Source organism: Pongo abelii, chromosome 16 (assembly GCF_028885655.2).
Source record: "Pongo abelii isolate AG06213 chromosome 16, NHGRI_mPonAbe1-v2.0_pri, whole genome shotgun sequence".
Lineage (NCBI taxonomy): Eukaryota > Metazoa > Chordata > Mammalia > Primates > Hominidae > Pongo > Pongo abelii.
Genome location: NC_072001.2, coordinates 102,349,612 through 102,365,109, shown reverse-complemented (window position 1 = coordinate 102,365,109; position 15,498 = coordinate 102,349,612). Strand labels below are relative to the sequence as shown.

General features: G+C 41.2%; 1 protein-coding gene across 38 annotated transcripts in view; it reads left to right on the top strand.

Moving 5' to 3' along the window:
• The window catches only part of TTC23 (tetratricopeptide repeat domain 23), a 112,167-nt gene that overhangs the window by 57,844 nt on the left and 38,825 nt on the right, over nt 1–15,498 (top strand). For all 38 annotated transcript variants that reach the window (XM_054531938.1, XM_063716745.1, XM_063716746.1 and 35 more), the window contains one exon: nt 14,452–14,557. In XM_054531938.1, the coding sequence (XP_054387913.1) occupies nt 14,452–14,557 (106 nt within the window). The remainder of the gene's footprint in view (nt 1–14,451; nt 14,558–15,498) is intronic.

The window sequence follows — 15,498 nt, the reverse complement described above, 5'->3', positions numbered from 1 at the left end:
TACCTTCTTGTGATATTTCATTCAGAGGCACATGAAATCCATCTGTCCTTTTCTGGTGATATTAATTTTTATCACCCATTCTTGGTGGTGTACAGTTTCTTCACTGTATAGTAACTATTTTCCCCTTGCAGCTAATAAGCATCTTTAAAGACACATTTTAAGATTATGTAAATATCTTGCTTCTCACATAAATTTTCCCTCTGGGTTTAACACATCTATTGATGAATCTTTCCTGAACCAGTCATAACTGTGATGGTTGTAAAATAATTATTTTCCGTTCTACCATTTTATCCACACTTATCAGTTGGCATTCTGCTGTTAGGAATGTCCCTCTTTTCCCTACCAAGTTATTTATTTGTTATTAGTATGTTTGCTCTTTTCACATAACAGTATATCTGGAAACCTTCATACTATGAACTTTATAGCAGTTCATAGAAATCTCCCTTACTTGTAGAGATGTATAATAATACATTTTATGTATGTACTATGGGTTTTTTCCAAATAGTTTCCACTTTGGGACATTTAAATAGGTTTCAATATTTTGACATTATTTTTGTATTGTTGGAGTTGTATCTTCAGAGAAAATTCCTAGGCATGGGACCACTAGGTTGAAGGGAGTATATATTGGTAGTTTTATTTACTACAAAACTTAATTGGTAAGTTTGTCTTATTGGAATTCTTCTACTACATTGCCAAGTTGCCTTTTAATTAAGCCTATATCATTTGTATTTCCATTAGCAACGTAGGATAGTGCCACTTTCCCCACAACCTGTTTCAACAAAGTACATTGTCAAGCTTTTGAGTTAATTCCAGTCTAATGAGTGAGAAATGACGTCTCAGGATAGTTTTAATTTGCATTTATATTTTTTAAAAAGGAGTTGAACATCTTTTCATATGTTTAAGTGACTCATATATTTTTTGTCAATTGTCTTTTTTGTGAAATATTCCTATCATTTCACCATTTTTAAATAGAAGCTTTGGTCCAGTTTTCTTAACTGCTAGAAATCCTTCATATCTTATACATATTGCCCCTTTATTTATGACTATGTTGTAAATATCTTCACCCAATTTATTTTTTAAAATTTTGTTCATAGTGTTTTTTGAGAAAATTTGTATACCACAAATTTTACCCATTTAAAGTGTACAATGTAGTGATTTTATTATGTTCACAGAGTTTTGTAACCATTACCACTATCTAATTCCAGAGTATTTTCAAGAAATTCCATACCCATTGGCAGTCATTCCTCCCTCTTCCCCCATCTCCTGGCAACCACCAATTTACTTTCTATCTCTATGGATTTTTCTATTCTAGACATTCCATATAAACAGAATCACACAGTATGTGGTCTTTTGTGTCTGACTTCTTTCATTTAGCATAATGTGTTCAAAATTCATCCATGTTTTAGCATGTATCAGTTCTTCATTCCTTTTCATGGTGGAATAATATTCTATTATACAGATTCACCTCATTTTTTTATCCATTCATCAGTAGATGGACATTTGGGTTGCTTCCAGTTTTGGGCTATTATGAATAATACTGCTGTGAACATTCATGGACAATTTTTTGTATGACATGTTTTTATTTCTCTCTGATGTGAGGCTACAAGTGGAATTGCTGAATCATATGGTGACTCTGTATTTAACTTTCCAAGGAACTGCTGTGCTATTTTCCAGAGCAGCCTCACTATTTTACGTTCCCACCAACAGTTTAGGAAAGTTCCAATACCTCCACATCCTCACCAACACTTCTTACTATCTGTCTTTTTTAATTTCAGTCATTGTAGTAAGTATGAAGTGATATCTCATTGTGGCTTTTTATTTGAATTTCCCTAATGACTAATGACGTAGCACATCTTTTCATAGGCTTATTGGCCATTTGTATATCTTCATGGGAGAAATGTCTATTGAAAATCTTTGCACATTTTTAATAGGGTTATTTGTCTTTTTATTGTTGACTGATAATAGTTATTTACATATTCCGGATACTAGATACTAGAGCCTTATCTGTGAGGTGTTTCCCAATCTGTAGGTTGTCTTTTGACTTTCTTGATAGTGTCCTTTGAAGCACAGAAGTTTTTCATTTTGATTGTCCAACTTGTCTGTGTTGTTGTTCTTTGTTTGTTTGTTTGTTTGTTTGTTTTGGCTTGTGCTTTTGGCATCACATCTCAGAAATCATTCCCTAATCCAAGGTCATGAAGGCTTACATCTGTGTTTTCTTCTAAGAGTTTTTATAATTTTTACCTCTTACACATGGGTCTTTGATTCATTTTGAGTTAATTTCTATTTATAGTGTGAGGTATAGGGGTCCAACTTCCTTTTTTGGGGGGGGTAGGGGGCTATATGGCTATCCAATTGTCCTAGCACTATTTATTGAAAGGACTATCCTTTCATCATCAAATTATTTTGGGACCCATGTCAAAATAAATTGGCCATAAATGTAAGGGTTTATTTCTAGATTCTCAATTCTGTTCCATTGATCTATATGTTTATCCTTATGCCAGTATCACATTGTCTTAATTAGTGTTGTTTTGTTGTAAGTTTTGAAATCAGTGTGAATCTCTAACTTTGTTCTTCTTTTTTAAGATTCTTTTGGCTATTCTGGATTCCTTGAATTTTTACGTGAATTTTAGGATCAGCTTGTCAATTTCTGCAAAAAACAAAACAAAACAAAAAAACACCAGGATTTTGGTAGGGATTACATTGAATCTGTATCACAATTTGGGAAGTATTGACATCTTAACAATATTAAGTCTTTCAATCATTGAGCATGGGATATCTATTTACTTAGCTCTTCTTTCATGTCATTCAACCATGTTTTGTAGTTTTTAGAGTATAAGCTTTGTACTTCTTTGGGTAAATTTATTCCTAAGTATTTTATTATTTTTCATGCTATTACAAATGGAAGCTTTTAAAATTTCATTTTCTGATTATTCATGTATAGAAATATATGATTTTTTATGTTTATCTTGTATCCCGCAACCTTGCTGAACTCATTTATTAGTGCTGTTTCTGCTTTTTGCCACACAAGTTTTCTAAATGTGTTCAAATTTTCAACCTTTCCTGTGACCCTAAGTTAGAAGGATTTCCCTGTATCCAGGTTATAGTGGAATTCACTCATTTTTATACTTATAAAGTTTGATAGGCGACTTTTGCTGTTGTTTACTCTTGAGGTTAAAAAAGATTAGAGAGCGTTTTAAAACTAATTGCAGATTATTTAAGAAATACCTTGGTGAAATGAGAATAATATTGAATTTGAAGTCAAAAAATCTGGGTTGGAGTTCAGACTATTCTGTTTATCAGCTGTTTGATTGTAGGCAAGTCATTTAGCTCCTTAAAAAAAAACCTACAAAATATTCCATCCACTTCATAGAACTACTCAAAGGTTCAAAATGGAAAGTGCTTTGTGAACTATTAGGCCTTCTGCCAGTATAAGCTACTTTTATTTCTTAACAGTAATTATTAAACATTTTTCAATCCTTCTCTTTCCTTTAGGAGATTTACCTAAAATACAGAAAGGTGCTGTAAGGCCACAGCCCTCAAAGGGGACCCATGTATAAAAGCCATTTATTAAGTATACACAAAGAGGTTTTGTTATTTTTCCCTGTTGTTGTCCACCCTTCATTCCTTTGGAGTGACAGAAATACCCAGAGAGAAAAGACCTTTTATTTCCTGTAAAATACAGAAAAGTTCCAAAGCATTTTAGTGATTAACTCATTAAAACGAAGAAAAATAAACCAAGTCCTGGAGAGCCAACCCAAGGAAGGCAGCAGTCCCAGGGACTGATGAAAGAGCCGTCATCTACCTCATCCCTCCCTCTGCCGCAAGGTTCCAGAAGAAAACCATGCAAATGTGATTCTTTCTGAAACTCCTCATGGCAGATTTTGGCAATAAAACCTTATTTTCCTATCCAAAAGAAAAATCACAGGGTTCTACTTATGTGAGTGAGAGTATGTTTATGGGTGTGTATAAATTAGCACACCCATAACAGTGCTAGCTTGGGTTGCTTTTTCCCATCTCTCACTTGAATTGCATATCCCTCTTTTCAGTTTCCAGGGTAGCTCTGCCACTCAAGAGTTCCCAAATTTAGGGTATTTTGACTTGCAAAGTGTAATGAAATCATTAAATTCATCAGTTGCTCTACTGACAGCTTTGGAGCCAGAAAATCTAGCTTTAGATCTCAGCCTGAGTAACTTACTGGCCCTGGTCGGGCCTGGGGTGATGGCTGATCAGTGCTCCCACATGGCTCCTGGCAGGTGCAGAGTTCTCAGCTAATGGCAGCGCTTCTGATTGGCTCTTAGTAGTTGCTGTGCGTTTGCTATACATATGCAATCAATTTATTGTAAATCAGAATAATGGTATTTTTAATTTTAAACACCTCCGAAAATATTAATACTAGCCTTTTGTTTAGAATTAGGAAAGATGTAGAGTGCAGTTGTATTAGTCCATTCTCACATTGCTATAAGGAAATACCCAAGACTGGGTAATTTATGAAGAAAAGAGGTTTAATTGACTCACAGTTTTGTATGACTGGGGAGGCCTCAGGAAACTTACAATCATGACAAAAGGCACCTGTTCAAACGACAGCAGGAGAGAGAATGAGAGCCAGCAGGGGAAATGCCAGACACTTATAAAACCGTCAGATCTCATGAGAACCTATTCAACATCACGAGAACAGCATGGGGGAAACCACCCCCATGATTTAATTACCTCCCACAGGTCCCTCCCATGACACGTGGGGATTGTGGGATTACAGTGCAAGATGAGAGTTGGGTGGGGACACGAAGCCAAACCATATCATTTTGCCTGTGGCCTCTCGCATATCTCACGTCCTCACATTTCGAAACATAGTCATGCCCTTCCAACAGTCCCCCAGAGTCTTAACTCATTCCAACGTTAACCCAAAAGTCCAAGTCCAAAGTCTCATCTGAGACAAGGCAAGTCCCCTCCATCTATGAGCCTGTAAAATCAAAAGCAAGTTAGTTACTTCCTAGATACAGTGGGGGTACAGACATTGGGTAAATACACCTGTTCCAAATGGGAGAAATTGGCCAAAATACAAGGGGCTACAGACCCCATGCAAGTCCAAAATCCAATAAGGTAGTAATTAAACCTTATAGTTCCAAAATGATCTCCTTTGACTCCATGTCTCACATCCAAGTCATGTTGATGCAAGAGGTGAGCTCCAGGGCCTTCAGCAGCTCCTCCCCTGTGGCTTTGCAGGGTACAACCCCCCTCTTGGCTGCTTCCATGGGCTGGCATCGAGTGTCTGTGGCTTTTCCAGAGCACGGTGCAAGCTGTCAGTGGACCTACAATACTGAGGTCTGGAGGACCGTGGCCCTCTTCTCACAGCTCCACTAGGCAGTGCCCCAGTGGAGACTCTGTGTAGGGGCTTCCACCCCACATTTCCTTTCCACACTGCCCTAGCAGAGGTTCTCTGTGAATGCTTTGTCCCTGCAGCACACTTCTGCCTGGACACCCAGGCATTTCCATACATCTTCTGAAATCCAGCCAGAGGTTCCCAAACCTCAGTTCTTGACTTCTGTGTACCCGCAAGCTTAACACCTCATGGAAGCTACCAAGGCTTGGGGCTTGCACCCTCTTAAGCCACACCCAAGCTGTACCTTGGCCCCTTCTAGCCATGGCTGGAGCAAAAAGCAAGGCACCAAGTCCCTAGGCTGCACACAGCAGGTGGGTCCTGGGCCCACAAAATCATTTTTCCTCCTAGGTCTCAGGGCCTGTGATGGGGGGGGCTGCTGTGAAGGTCTCTGGCATGCCCCGGAGACATTTCCCGATTGTCTTGGTGATTAACATTCAGCTCCTTGTTACTTATGCAAATTTCTGCAGACAACTTGAATTTCTCCCCAGAAAATGGGTTTTTCTTTTCTACTGCATTGTCAGGCTGCAAATTTTCCAAACTTTTATGCTCTGTCACTTCTTGAATGCTTTGCTGCTTAGAAATTTCTTCCATCGGCCAGAATCGATGGCTCACGCCTGTAATCCCAGCACTTTGGGAGGCCGAGGCAGGTGGATCTCAAGGTCAGGAGATTGAGACCATCCTGGCTAACACAGTGAAACCCCTTGTCTACTGAAAAAAATAAAAATTAAAAAAAAAATACAAAAAACTACCCGGGCGTGGTGGCACGTGCCTGTAGTCCCAGCTACTCGGGAGGCTGAGGCAGGAGAATCGCTTGAACCCAGGAGGCGGAGGTTGCAGTGAGCCGAGATCGCACCACTGCACTCCAACCTGGGTGACAGAGCGAGACTCTGTCTCAAAAAAAAGAAAAGAAAAAAAGAAAGAAATTTCTTCCACCAGATGCCCTAAATCTTCTCTCTCAAGTTCAGAGTTCCACAGATCTAGGGCAGGGCCAAAAAGCCACCAGTCTCTTTGCTAAAGCATAGCAAGAATGACCTTTACTCCAGTTCCCAGCAAGTTCCTCATCTCCATCTGAGACCACCTCAGCCTGGACTTCATTTCCTTATCACTGTCAGCATTTTGGCCAAAGCCATTCCACAAGTCTTTTGGAAGTTCCAAGCTTTCCTGCATCTTCCTGTCTTCTGAGTTCTCCAAACTTTTCCAGCCTCTGCCCATTACCCAGTTCCAAAGTCGCTTCCACATTCTCTGGTATCTTATAGCAATGCCCCATTCTGCTGGTACCAATTTACTATATCAGTCCATTTTCATACTATTTCACTTATTGTTTCATATTGTTTCACTGTAAAAATTTTCTAAGAACGACATCAATCCAAGTGCCACAAAGGGGAAGATTACTGGTTTTTTTTTTTTAAGTAATAACTACTTTTTCTAAAAATGATGCATGTTCTTTGTTTTTTAAAAATCAAGCTATATAGGAAAGGTCAAATATATGCCACCAGTCACCTCAGACCTCCTTGCCCAGAAATAGGCAGTGTTGACACTTGCTTAACAATTTTTCTCTGCATATATACAGATGAGTATACATTAGGAGACAGAAGAGAAAAAAAAAGAGAAAGGAAGAAAGTGATAAATTTGACAGAGGAAAAATGAAAAACTACTCTGTGATAATATATCATAAAGTCAAAACATAAATGTCAAAGAGGAGGAAATATAGAAAGAGTTCTTTAAAAATCTGGATTAAAAAGACAACAGTAGAAACATGCACAAGACAGGAACATACAGTTTACAGAAGAGGAAACATAAATGACCAGTAACCATACAAAAATAATCCTCAGCCTCACTCGTAATTAAAGAAATGCAATTTAGCTGTCTGGCCATTGTCGCCAGAGCCCAGTATGGGTCATAGGAGATGAAGCTAAGAGCGGCGCGTGGCTGGGTTATGATTGTGCGTGTGTGTGTGTGTGTGTGTGTGTGAGAGAGAGAGAGAGAGAGAGAGATTTATTTCTGGAACAATACAGGAAACTGATTAGCTGTAAGGCTGGGAATGGGGAGAAAAAGAGGGTAAGGCAGGTAGAAGGGGGAAGGAGTATTTTTAATTTCAATTGTTTATTCTTTTCCACCACTTAAGATTTTTTAAGATTATATGCAGGTAATACTCTTATCATTTAAAAATCTAATTAAGTTTTAAGAAAACACGTACTTGCAACCAAACGAAGAAAATATAAGCCCTTGAGGTATCTATTTTGTTGCTAATGCTTATACAGAGTAGTGCTTTTTCTTCCCAGCTCTTTGGAGGAGCTAAAATTGACAACTGGAGAGCTGCCACTGAGGACTTTCTCTGACTATTAAAAGAAACTGGCTTAGTCCAGGGTCCTCAGAACTCAGTTTTCCAATGCTCTGTGCTCCCAGTGACTTCCTGTTCATCTAATCCCCCAGGGATTCCCAGCTCCATCTTTTTCTTAGCCAAGGTTCACCAGCTGCCCCAGGCCTCCAAGGTGTGTGTGGCCATGAAAGGCTTCCCTGCTGGGCAGAGATGGGAGAAGGAAGGAAATGGCAACCTGTGGCTGCAACGTGGCCCTGTCTTACATAAGGGTGTTAGCTCAAATTTGAAGGGTGAAATGACCAGTTTTGGCAGGGTGAGAAGGAAAGCTATGCAGCGTCACAGCTGGTCAGTTATAAAAGAAACAGCAAACTCACACCTCCAATGACAAGTGGACTTGAACTTCTTTTGAATTAAGGCACAAACTTGAAACAAAGCAGAGTTGTAGACTCTCGGTGGACGGCACCATAACATCTTCTCTATCCACCATCTGCCGCTTGTCTCTCCTTTATGGCATCCCTCTAAAGCGTTTAGAAGCTGCTCAGGCATCCACATGTTAGCATCTCACTCTTCCCTCTAGGCAGCCCACTCCATTTCTGGATGGAGTCTACTCTTTGACAACCTCTTTCTCTGACCCTTAAATATCTCTTCATTACATTGATTAGAAAATCATCTTTCTGTAACTTCTACCCTCTCAATAACCAAGTGTTAGACTAGAAAAGTATGCAGTTTGGAATTACAGGCCTTAGTCTGAATCTCTGTTCTGCCACTAACCCACCATGTGACCTTCAACCAGTAGCCTAATCTCCTGGAGGCTAAATTTCCCCTTCTGTAAATTGGGCTGTTCACATCACTTTCAATGGTCATTTTGAGACTGAGTGAACTGGTAAGTGGTAAAAATTCACTTAGTACCACACCTGGCAGAAGAAGATGCTTAATCGGTATTAGTTCCCTCCTTCCCTGTGTCCCTCCAGTGCTCACCCTCAGCGATACAAAGAGATCCTGGCTGTGACTAAGTTGAAGACTTCTATTGTCTCCCCACTGAGTGTTCTCATCTCCAGAGTAAATACATTCAGGCTGAGTCCACAAATGTACCTTGATCTTCCTGTGTACTTACTCTCTACTTTGCTGTAGGAGAGATTTTGCTCTGTCACTGAACCCCTAATTATTACAAAGTGGGGGGAAAATATATTTCCCTAACCCCCAAGACCCACCCCATCCCCAAGAGCTGGGATTCCACACTCAGACCTCTCCCAGGGTTTGAAGTTGAGTGTTCAGATGATGGGGTCTGCCTGCAGAAATAGAAGTATCTCTCATCCTTTTCACTAGTCATCAAGCTTTCTCTTTAGGAAATATTACACATTTTACAAATCCAAGGGGACAGGCCCAGTTAGATAAAAGTCTGCCAGCTCTGGCTCTGGCTGCATCTATTGACAGCTTGATTGGCACTGAGGAATCTGTGGTTTCCCCCAAACATACACACAAGGTACCAGGATAGAACAGCTGCTCTGTGCCTTGGCAGGGGTTGAGGTCCTTGGTCTTGTGGATGAGTTTTTTTTTTTTTTTTTTTAATTAATGACTTTGTTCAATGTGGGATATTAGAAGTTTTTTGTTTGTTTTTAACCCAGTCCAACATGCCAGCACCCCGAGGGATTTGGGGATATTAAACATTCCTCCTCAGCTTCAAGATGACAGTTGATAAATGTAACCATAAGATACTGAAAAGAACAAAGGACGTGAGGGGAAATGCAAGCCCTGGGGAGATTAATAAATCCTGAGGAGAAGGAGTGAGTGTGGTCAAACTATGGAGCCCCAGCGAGGCCCACTACTTGATCTCTTGCAGAAATCCAGGACAGGCAAGCAGGATGCCTATAATTCTGTTAACTGATTCCTAGTCCTTAAATGCTCTCAGATGCATGTAACAGGGTATTTATATTCCCTGAGCAAATGAAGCATTGTTTGAAATGGTTGAGTTTGGAAAGACAGTGTAGTCTAATCACTAGCTTTGTCAACGTCCTTTGCACTCACTCCCTAAGGAAGCCTCACTGCCCAGCATGTGCTGTGGTTTTCAATCTGTGTCACCCTGAGCCCTCATGTTCCATGGAGGTTCTTCTGGGGCAGCCAGCTGGGAGCAGGTAGTCAAACTTCCAGGCCCCTCCACCTGCTTCTGTGAGAGCGGCTGTTCTGCTCTTTCCTGCTGTGTATATTGAGAACCACAGAAGGTTTTGTTTGGGTTCTTCTGCTCCAGAAAAGAAACTTGAAAATCAATGGTGCCATGGTGTTTGCATCCTTTTACAAGTTGCTTTGTTCACTCAGTGGTATGTTTTTGAAATATAACCATGTTAACATATGTAGATGGAGTTCAATCAAGAACTTGTAGAATAAACCACAATATGTTCATTCCCCTGCTGATAGATATTTAAGTGGTTCCCCATTTTTTACCATCTCAATTAATGCATCAGTGGAGGGCATTTTCAACACAGGCAATGGGCGGTGCCCATTAAGCTGGACAAGAAGGGAAGGACAGCAGGAGGGTTGGATGACTAGTGAGAATGTCGGAGGGTGGTGGAGTAGATGTGCATGGAGGCAATAGATCTAGGGCCCCCCAAGAGCCAAAATGGGTCTGTGACCTGGAGGATCCAGTGGTAACACAGAGTGGGCGATGATGAGGTCTGGAGTGTGACCCAGGGACTGGGCACCTGAGAGTAAGGAGGAAAGCAAGTTTGTCAGAAACCTGAGAGGCCAAGGTGTTGGCTGGGTTGTTTGCTGGACATTTCCGTTTGGTCCTTCAGCTACACTCTGCATCCTTCTCAGCCCTACTCTGTGCCCCAGAGGCTGACCTTTAATTACCATCTCAGTGCCCTTTCCCTCAGACTGAGAGATACTCAGCCTGGACCAGGGAAGACAGGGAGACAGAGCATCCATTCCTCCAGCCCCTCCCCTCAAGGTCCCTGCAGGTAGGCTGCGTCTCTACTGAAACCCACTGCTCATTTCCCTACAATTCTTCTTTCTGGTTATAGCAAACGCCCCCGGCACCTTGTCTTGGGACCCAGCATGCTCATCTTGGGTTTCCTCCATGCCAGGAATCATTTTATTGACCTCTTTTCCTCTATTAACCTGTTTACATGTGCTATCTCTTTCCTGCCTGATTGAGTACAGGCCAATCTCATGGATACGCAAATCTTGGGAAATGATGACTAGAGTAAGGGTAGATAGGAAGTTAGTTAGCTGGGTGCAAAAACCTAGTGAGGGGTGGTGTCTGTAAATCTGCATAAAATACAAACTATCCTACATTCTTGTAGTTCACATGTGAGCTCCTTTAAAACTAAAATTCCTGCCTAATTTTTAGGGGGAATTCCTAGTGTCAGCACAATATCTGGCATGTAGAAAGCATTTAAAAATGAAAATAAGTTGAATTGAATAGGACTGAATTAAATTAAATGGAATTAAATTGAATTTTACTGAATAAATGAGATGCTAATTTTGCACATTTTAGACATCATGGGTGTCCCCCCGTCAAACCCCCTTCCCTCTAGCGTATGGTTTTTAAAAGCTTCATGAACATCAAATAAATTACATTAGGGATTGAGTTTCTGAAGTGAGAATAATGAATAATAAATGTTTGCTTATGTTAGCATCTCATGTAGAAAAATGTTTAAGTCATGAAAATTTTGTGATAAATTCAGATCCCTTTAAGCTTTCAGCACCCACTTTCTTTTTTTATTTTTTGAGACAGAATCTTGCTTTGTCACCCAAGCTGGAGTGCAGTACACAATCACGGCTCACTGCAGTCTTGATCTCCCATCAAGTGATCTTCCCATCTCAGCGTCCTGCATAGCTGGGACTACAGGTGTATGCCACCACCCCTGGCTAATTTTTTTTTATTTTTTAGTAGAGACAGGGTCTCACTATGTTGCCCAGGCGAGTCTCAAACTCCTGAGCTCAAGTGATCCTCCTGCCTCGGCCTCCCAATGTGCTGAGATCATAGGCATGAGCCAGCATGCCCAGCCTGACTCACTTTCTTGATATTGTGTGTATTTTGCTCTTGGAAAACTTTGCTTTCTGTCTCCATGGCAAAAAAACAATTTACGGTGGTTTCAGAACATGTAATTATTCATTTGAAAATAATTTTGTTAGACATATAGCTATTAACATTTCCTTGAATTTATAATATTGAATAGGAAGAAACAAAATATAAAATCTTTCTTGTTTTGGTTTTAATCTAAAATACGATTTGTCTTTGCGTCATATGAGTTAAAGCTTTTCTGGCGTGACACAGCGATTGTTCTCCCCAGATAACAGATCGTGGAGATAGCAGGGGAATAGCAAAGTAAACATGGCTCAATTTGCATGTGGTATTTTTTTGGAGGGGGTGGGTATTTCCTCTTTTTTCCTTTCTCCAAACACTACACAAGCAATAATTTGACTCGATCCCTGTGGCTCCTATTGTCTATATATACATGAAGTTGAATTTCATAGTGCCCATTATTTGAAAAACATTTAAGTCAGAGCTTAAGATTGGGCCTTTCATGCCAAATCAAGGACAGTGGCTAATTTGGGGTTGCCAAAATCACATATTCAATTCTTTATATTATATAATAAGAAAAGCCATTTTAAAGCAAAGGATATTGTTGGCATTTATGAATAAGAAATTCTGACTATTCTAATGCAGCAATAAAAATTATTACCTGAATCTTATTTTGGAGTAGCCGCATCATAAAAAGTCCAGAGCTAGTAGCTTAGCAGATTTTAACATGTGACAAGTAAGGTGACAGTCTAGAGTCAAAGATTCTATTTCCGCCCTGATTATAGTCTCAGAAATGCATTCGGCTGGTCATAAGAGGAGGAAGTACTGCATGGTCCAGACTAGAATGCTCAACTGGGATGACTTGATCTCCTGTGCCAGCTGCCATGGATGAATCACAGCTCCTGAGGACTGAATCGGGGTTCCCTGAGGAGTGTGCTGGCATCAATTAGTGATGTCTCCCACCACTGGCTAGGGTGGGGGGAATGGCAGCACTCAGGACATGATAGAAACAGCAGAATTTGAAGTTAGAGGATCAGGGTCAGACTCTTATCTTATCTCTTATTAGCTGTGAGATATCGTAATCACCCATTCAGCAATCTTAGTTTTCTCATGTATAAAATGAAGATAACGATTATCAAGAAAATTAAAATTGGTATCACAAATAAAAAAGAATTAAAGTGCAGCTTACATCTTATGAATTGCTAGTGTGTTTTGCCTATCTCAATCTAGTGTTTTCCTTTTTTATCTTTTTGTGTGTATGTGTGTGTGTGACAGGGTCTTGCTCTGTCACCCAGGCTGAAGTGCAGTGGCATAATCATAGCTCATTGCAGCCTCAACCTCCCGGGCTCAAAGCAATTCACCCACTTTAGCCCTCCTGAGTAGCTGGGACTGCAGGCCCATGCCACCACGCCTGGCTAATTTTTGTATTGGTTGTAGAGACAGGGTTTCACCATGTTGCCCAGGCTGATCTTGAACTCCTGAGCTCTAGCGATCTACCAGCCTCAGTCCCCCAAAGTGCTGGGAGTACAGTTGTGAGCCACCATGCCTGGCCTACTCATGGCATTTTAGTATTCTGTCACTCTTTTGGCAATTAATTGTGAACTACCTACCTACTGACTCACATTAGTGTATTATCTTACTTCACCATATTTTATTTTTTGTACTGCCCACACTTTCTAGCCCATGCCTCTCCTATAGTAGGCGATCCTAAGTATGAATGAATGTAAACATGTTACTAATAGTATTTTAAAACTCCAAATGCTGACAGGGAGATGAGTAGTTACTTTTTATTTGAAAGCATGTATTTTGCATGTTATTTGAAAGGACTATTGTGATTTTATGTTCATAAGATCATCGTTTTTTGTTTGTTGTTTAAAAACTTTTTTTTTTTTTTTGAGACAGAGTCTCTGTCACCCAGGCTGGAGTGCAGTGGTGCAATTTCGGCTCACTGCAACCTCCACCTCCCAGGTTCAAGCGATTCTCGTGCCTCAGCCTTCCAAATAGCTGGGACTATAGGCGTGCACCACCACACCGGGCTAATTTTTATATTTTTAGTAGAGACGGGGTTTCACCATGTTGGCCAGGCTGGTCTTGAACTCCTGACCTCAAGTGATCCACCTGCCTTGGCCTCCCAAAGTGCTGGGATTACAGACATGAGCCACCGCGCCTGGGCAAAAACATTTTAGTGGACTTTATTTTCAAGGAACTGAGCTGCTTTCTGTGCTTGGGCAGCTCCCCTGAGCAAGTTTGTAGAGGGTGCAGGCAAATGGGCTTGGTGGCACAGGCACAAAGGAGGGGTCTGTATTTCTGTGGGGAGACTGCTGACACCCACGGGTAGGTCCCACTTTTGGGGCTGACTGGTAGGCAGAGCACTGGGCTTGCCCACTTTCTCTGCACAGCATTGACACCTTCTATCCATCTCTTTACTTCTTGTAACTCCCCCTTCCTTTGCTGACACTGGACTCAAAGGATCATAGATGTTTAGTGATTTGCTTAGTGACAGGCCCTGGCCATAGCATTGAGCCATCTGGATTCATTGTCCAGCGTTCCCTCCACTACTCAGTCCTTTTAAAATCCAGCTTTCCTGCGAGTTGATTTCACTTCCACATAAATCATTTCTTCTAGCTTGCTGGAAAGTTCCTTGGCTTTCTGCTTATCTCTGCAAGGACAGTTAATTCTCTGCTGCTGCCAAGTATGTAAACAACGTGTTTCTTCTTTGTGTGGCGACAGGCACATCTCATCATCCTGAGTAGAAGCCCCTCTCAAGTGGAGGCAGCACACTCCGCACACATCGTCGCCCACGCTGCTGTCGCTTCAGGGAGACATGAGCACCATGGTGAGAAGAATCCTTTTCTCTTCCTGTCTCACAGGCACCTGGGTCTATAAATGAGCTGCCTTCTAGGTGGGTTAACAGGTGGACAGAGCCGTGACACAGGCCCACCACAGAGCCTTCCTTGTGTTATCTGATCATCTGCAGCTATGCTACTCTGCTGCTTTCCTCGGAGTCCTTTGGTTCCTCTCCCCTTCTAGCCTTCTTCTAGTCTTTTATTCTTAAATACAGCTAACCTCTATCCAAATGTTAGCTGTTAAGAGCCCCAGAGCATCTGTACTGGGCTTACGGGAAATCTGCTCTGCTTTCAAAGGTGATCTATTTTTAAAGATTGTTGTGGCAACAGCTCTGGCCTCTGGGCCAGCCGGCCTCCAGACACTGTCAGGGCTGAACTTTCCATCAGGATGAACTTACACGGCTTCAGGATTCCAAAAGGAAGTTGCCATTTATGGGTTTTTCTTATGGTTTTTCTTATCCCCGCATAATATGTAGAGCATCAAGCTTCTGGAATTATTTAATCCACCATCCTGGGCTCAGAGCATACAGAGCATACAATGTGCCTCCATTGGCAGAAAACACATAGTACTAATGATATTTTTCTTTGGTCATAATATTCAGAAATGGAGTACAATTCATAAAGAAGACCTAGGGGTGTATTCCAAGATATCAGATAAAAATAATTACGTACTGAATAAAATAAGGTCCACTCAAAAGCATAAAATGAGCATCTGGAAGGCATGGGGTTGATTCAGGAAGCAGAAGTCAACATCTGGAAGGCATGGGGTTGATTCAGGAAGCAGAAGTCAAGCTGAAATGAGGCCAGCACATGGGAGAAGGTGAAGGGAAAGCTTCAGTGAGCAGCCTGGTCCGAAAAGATCCATGGGCTAGGCAGGGAGCTTCAGTCCACAGAGGAACTGATGAAGGGGGCATCGGCATTTATCCGTCTG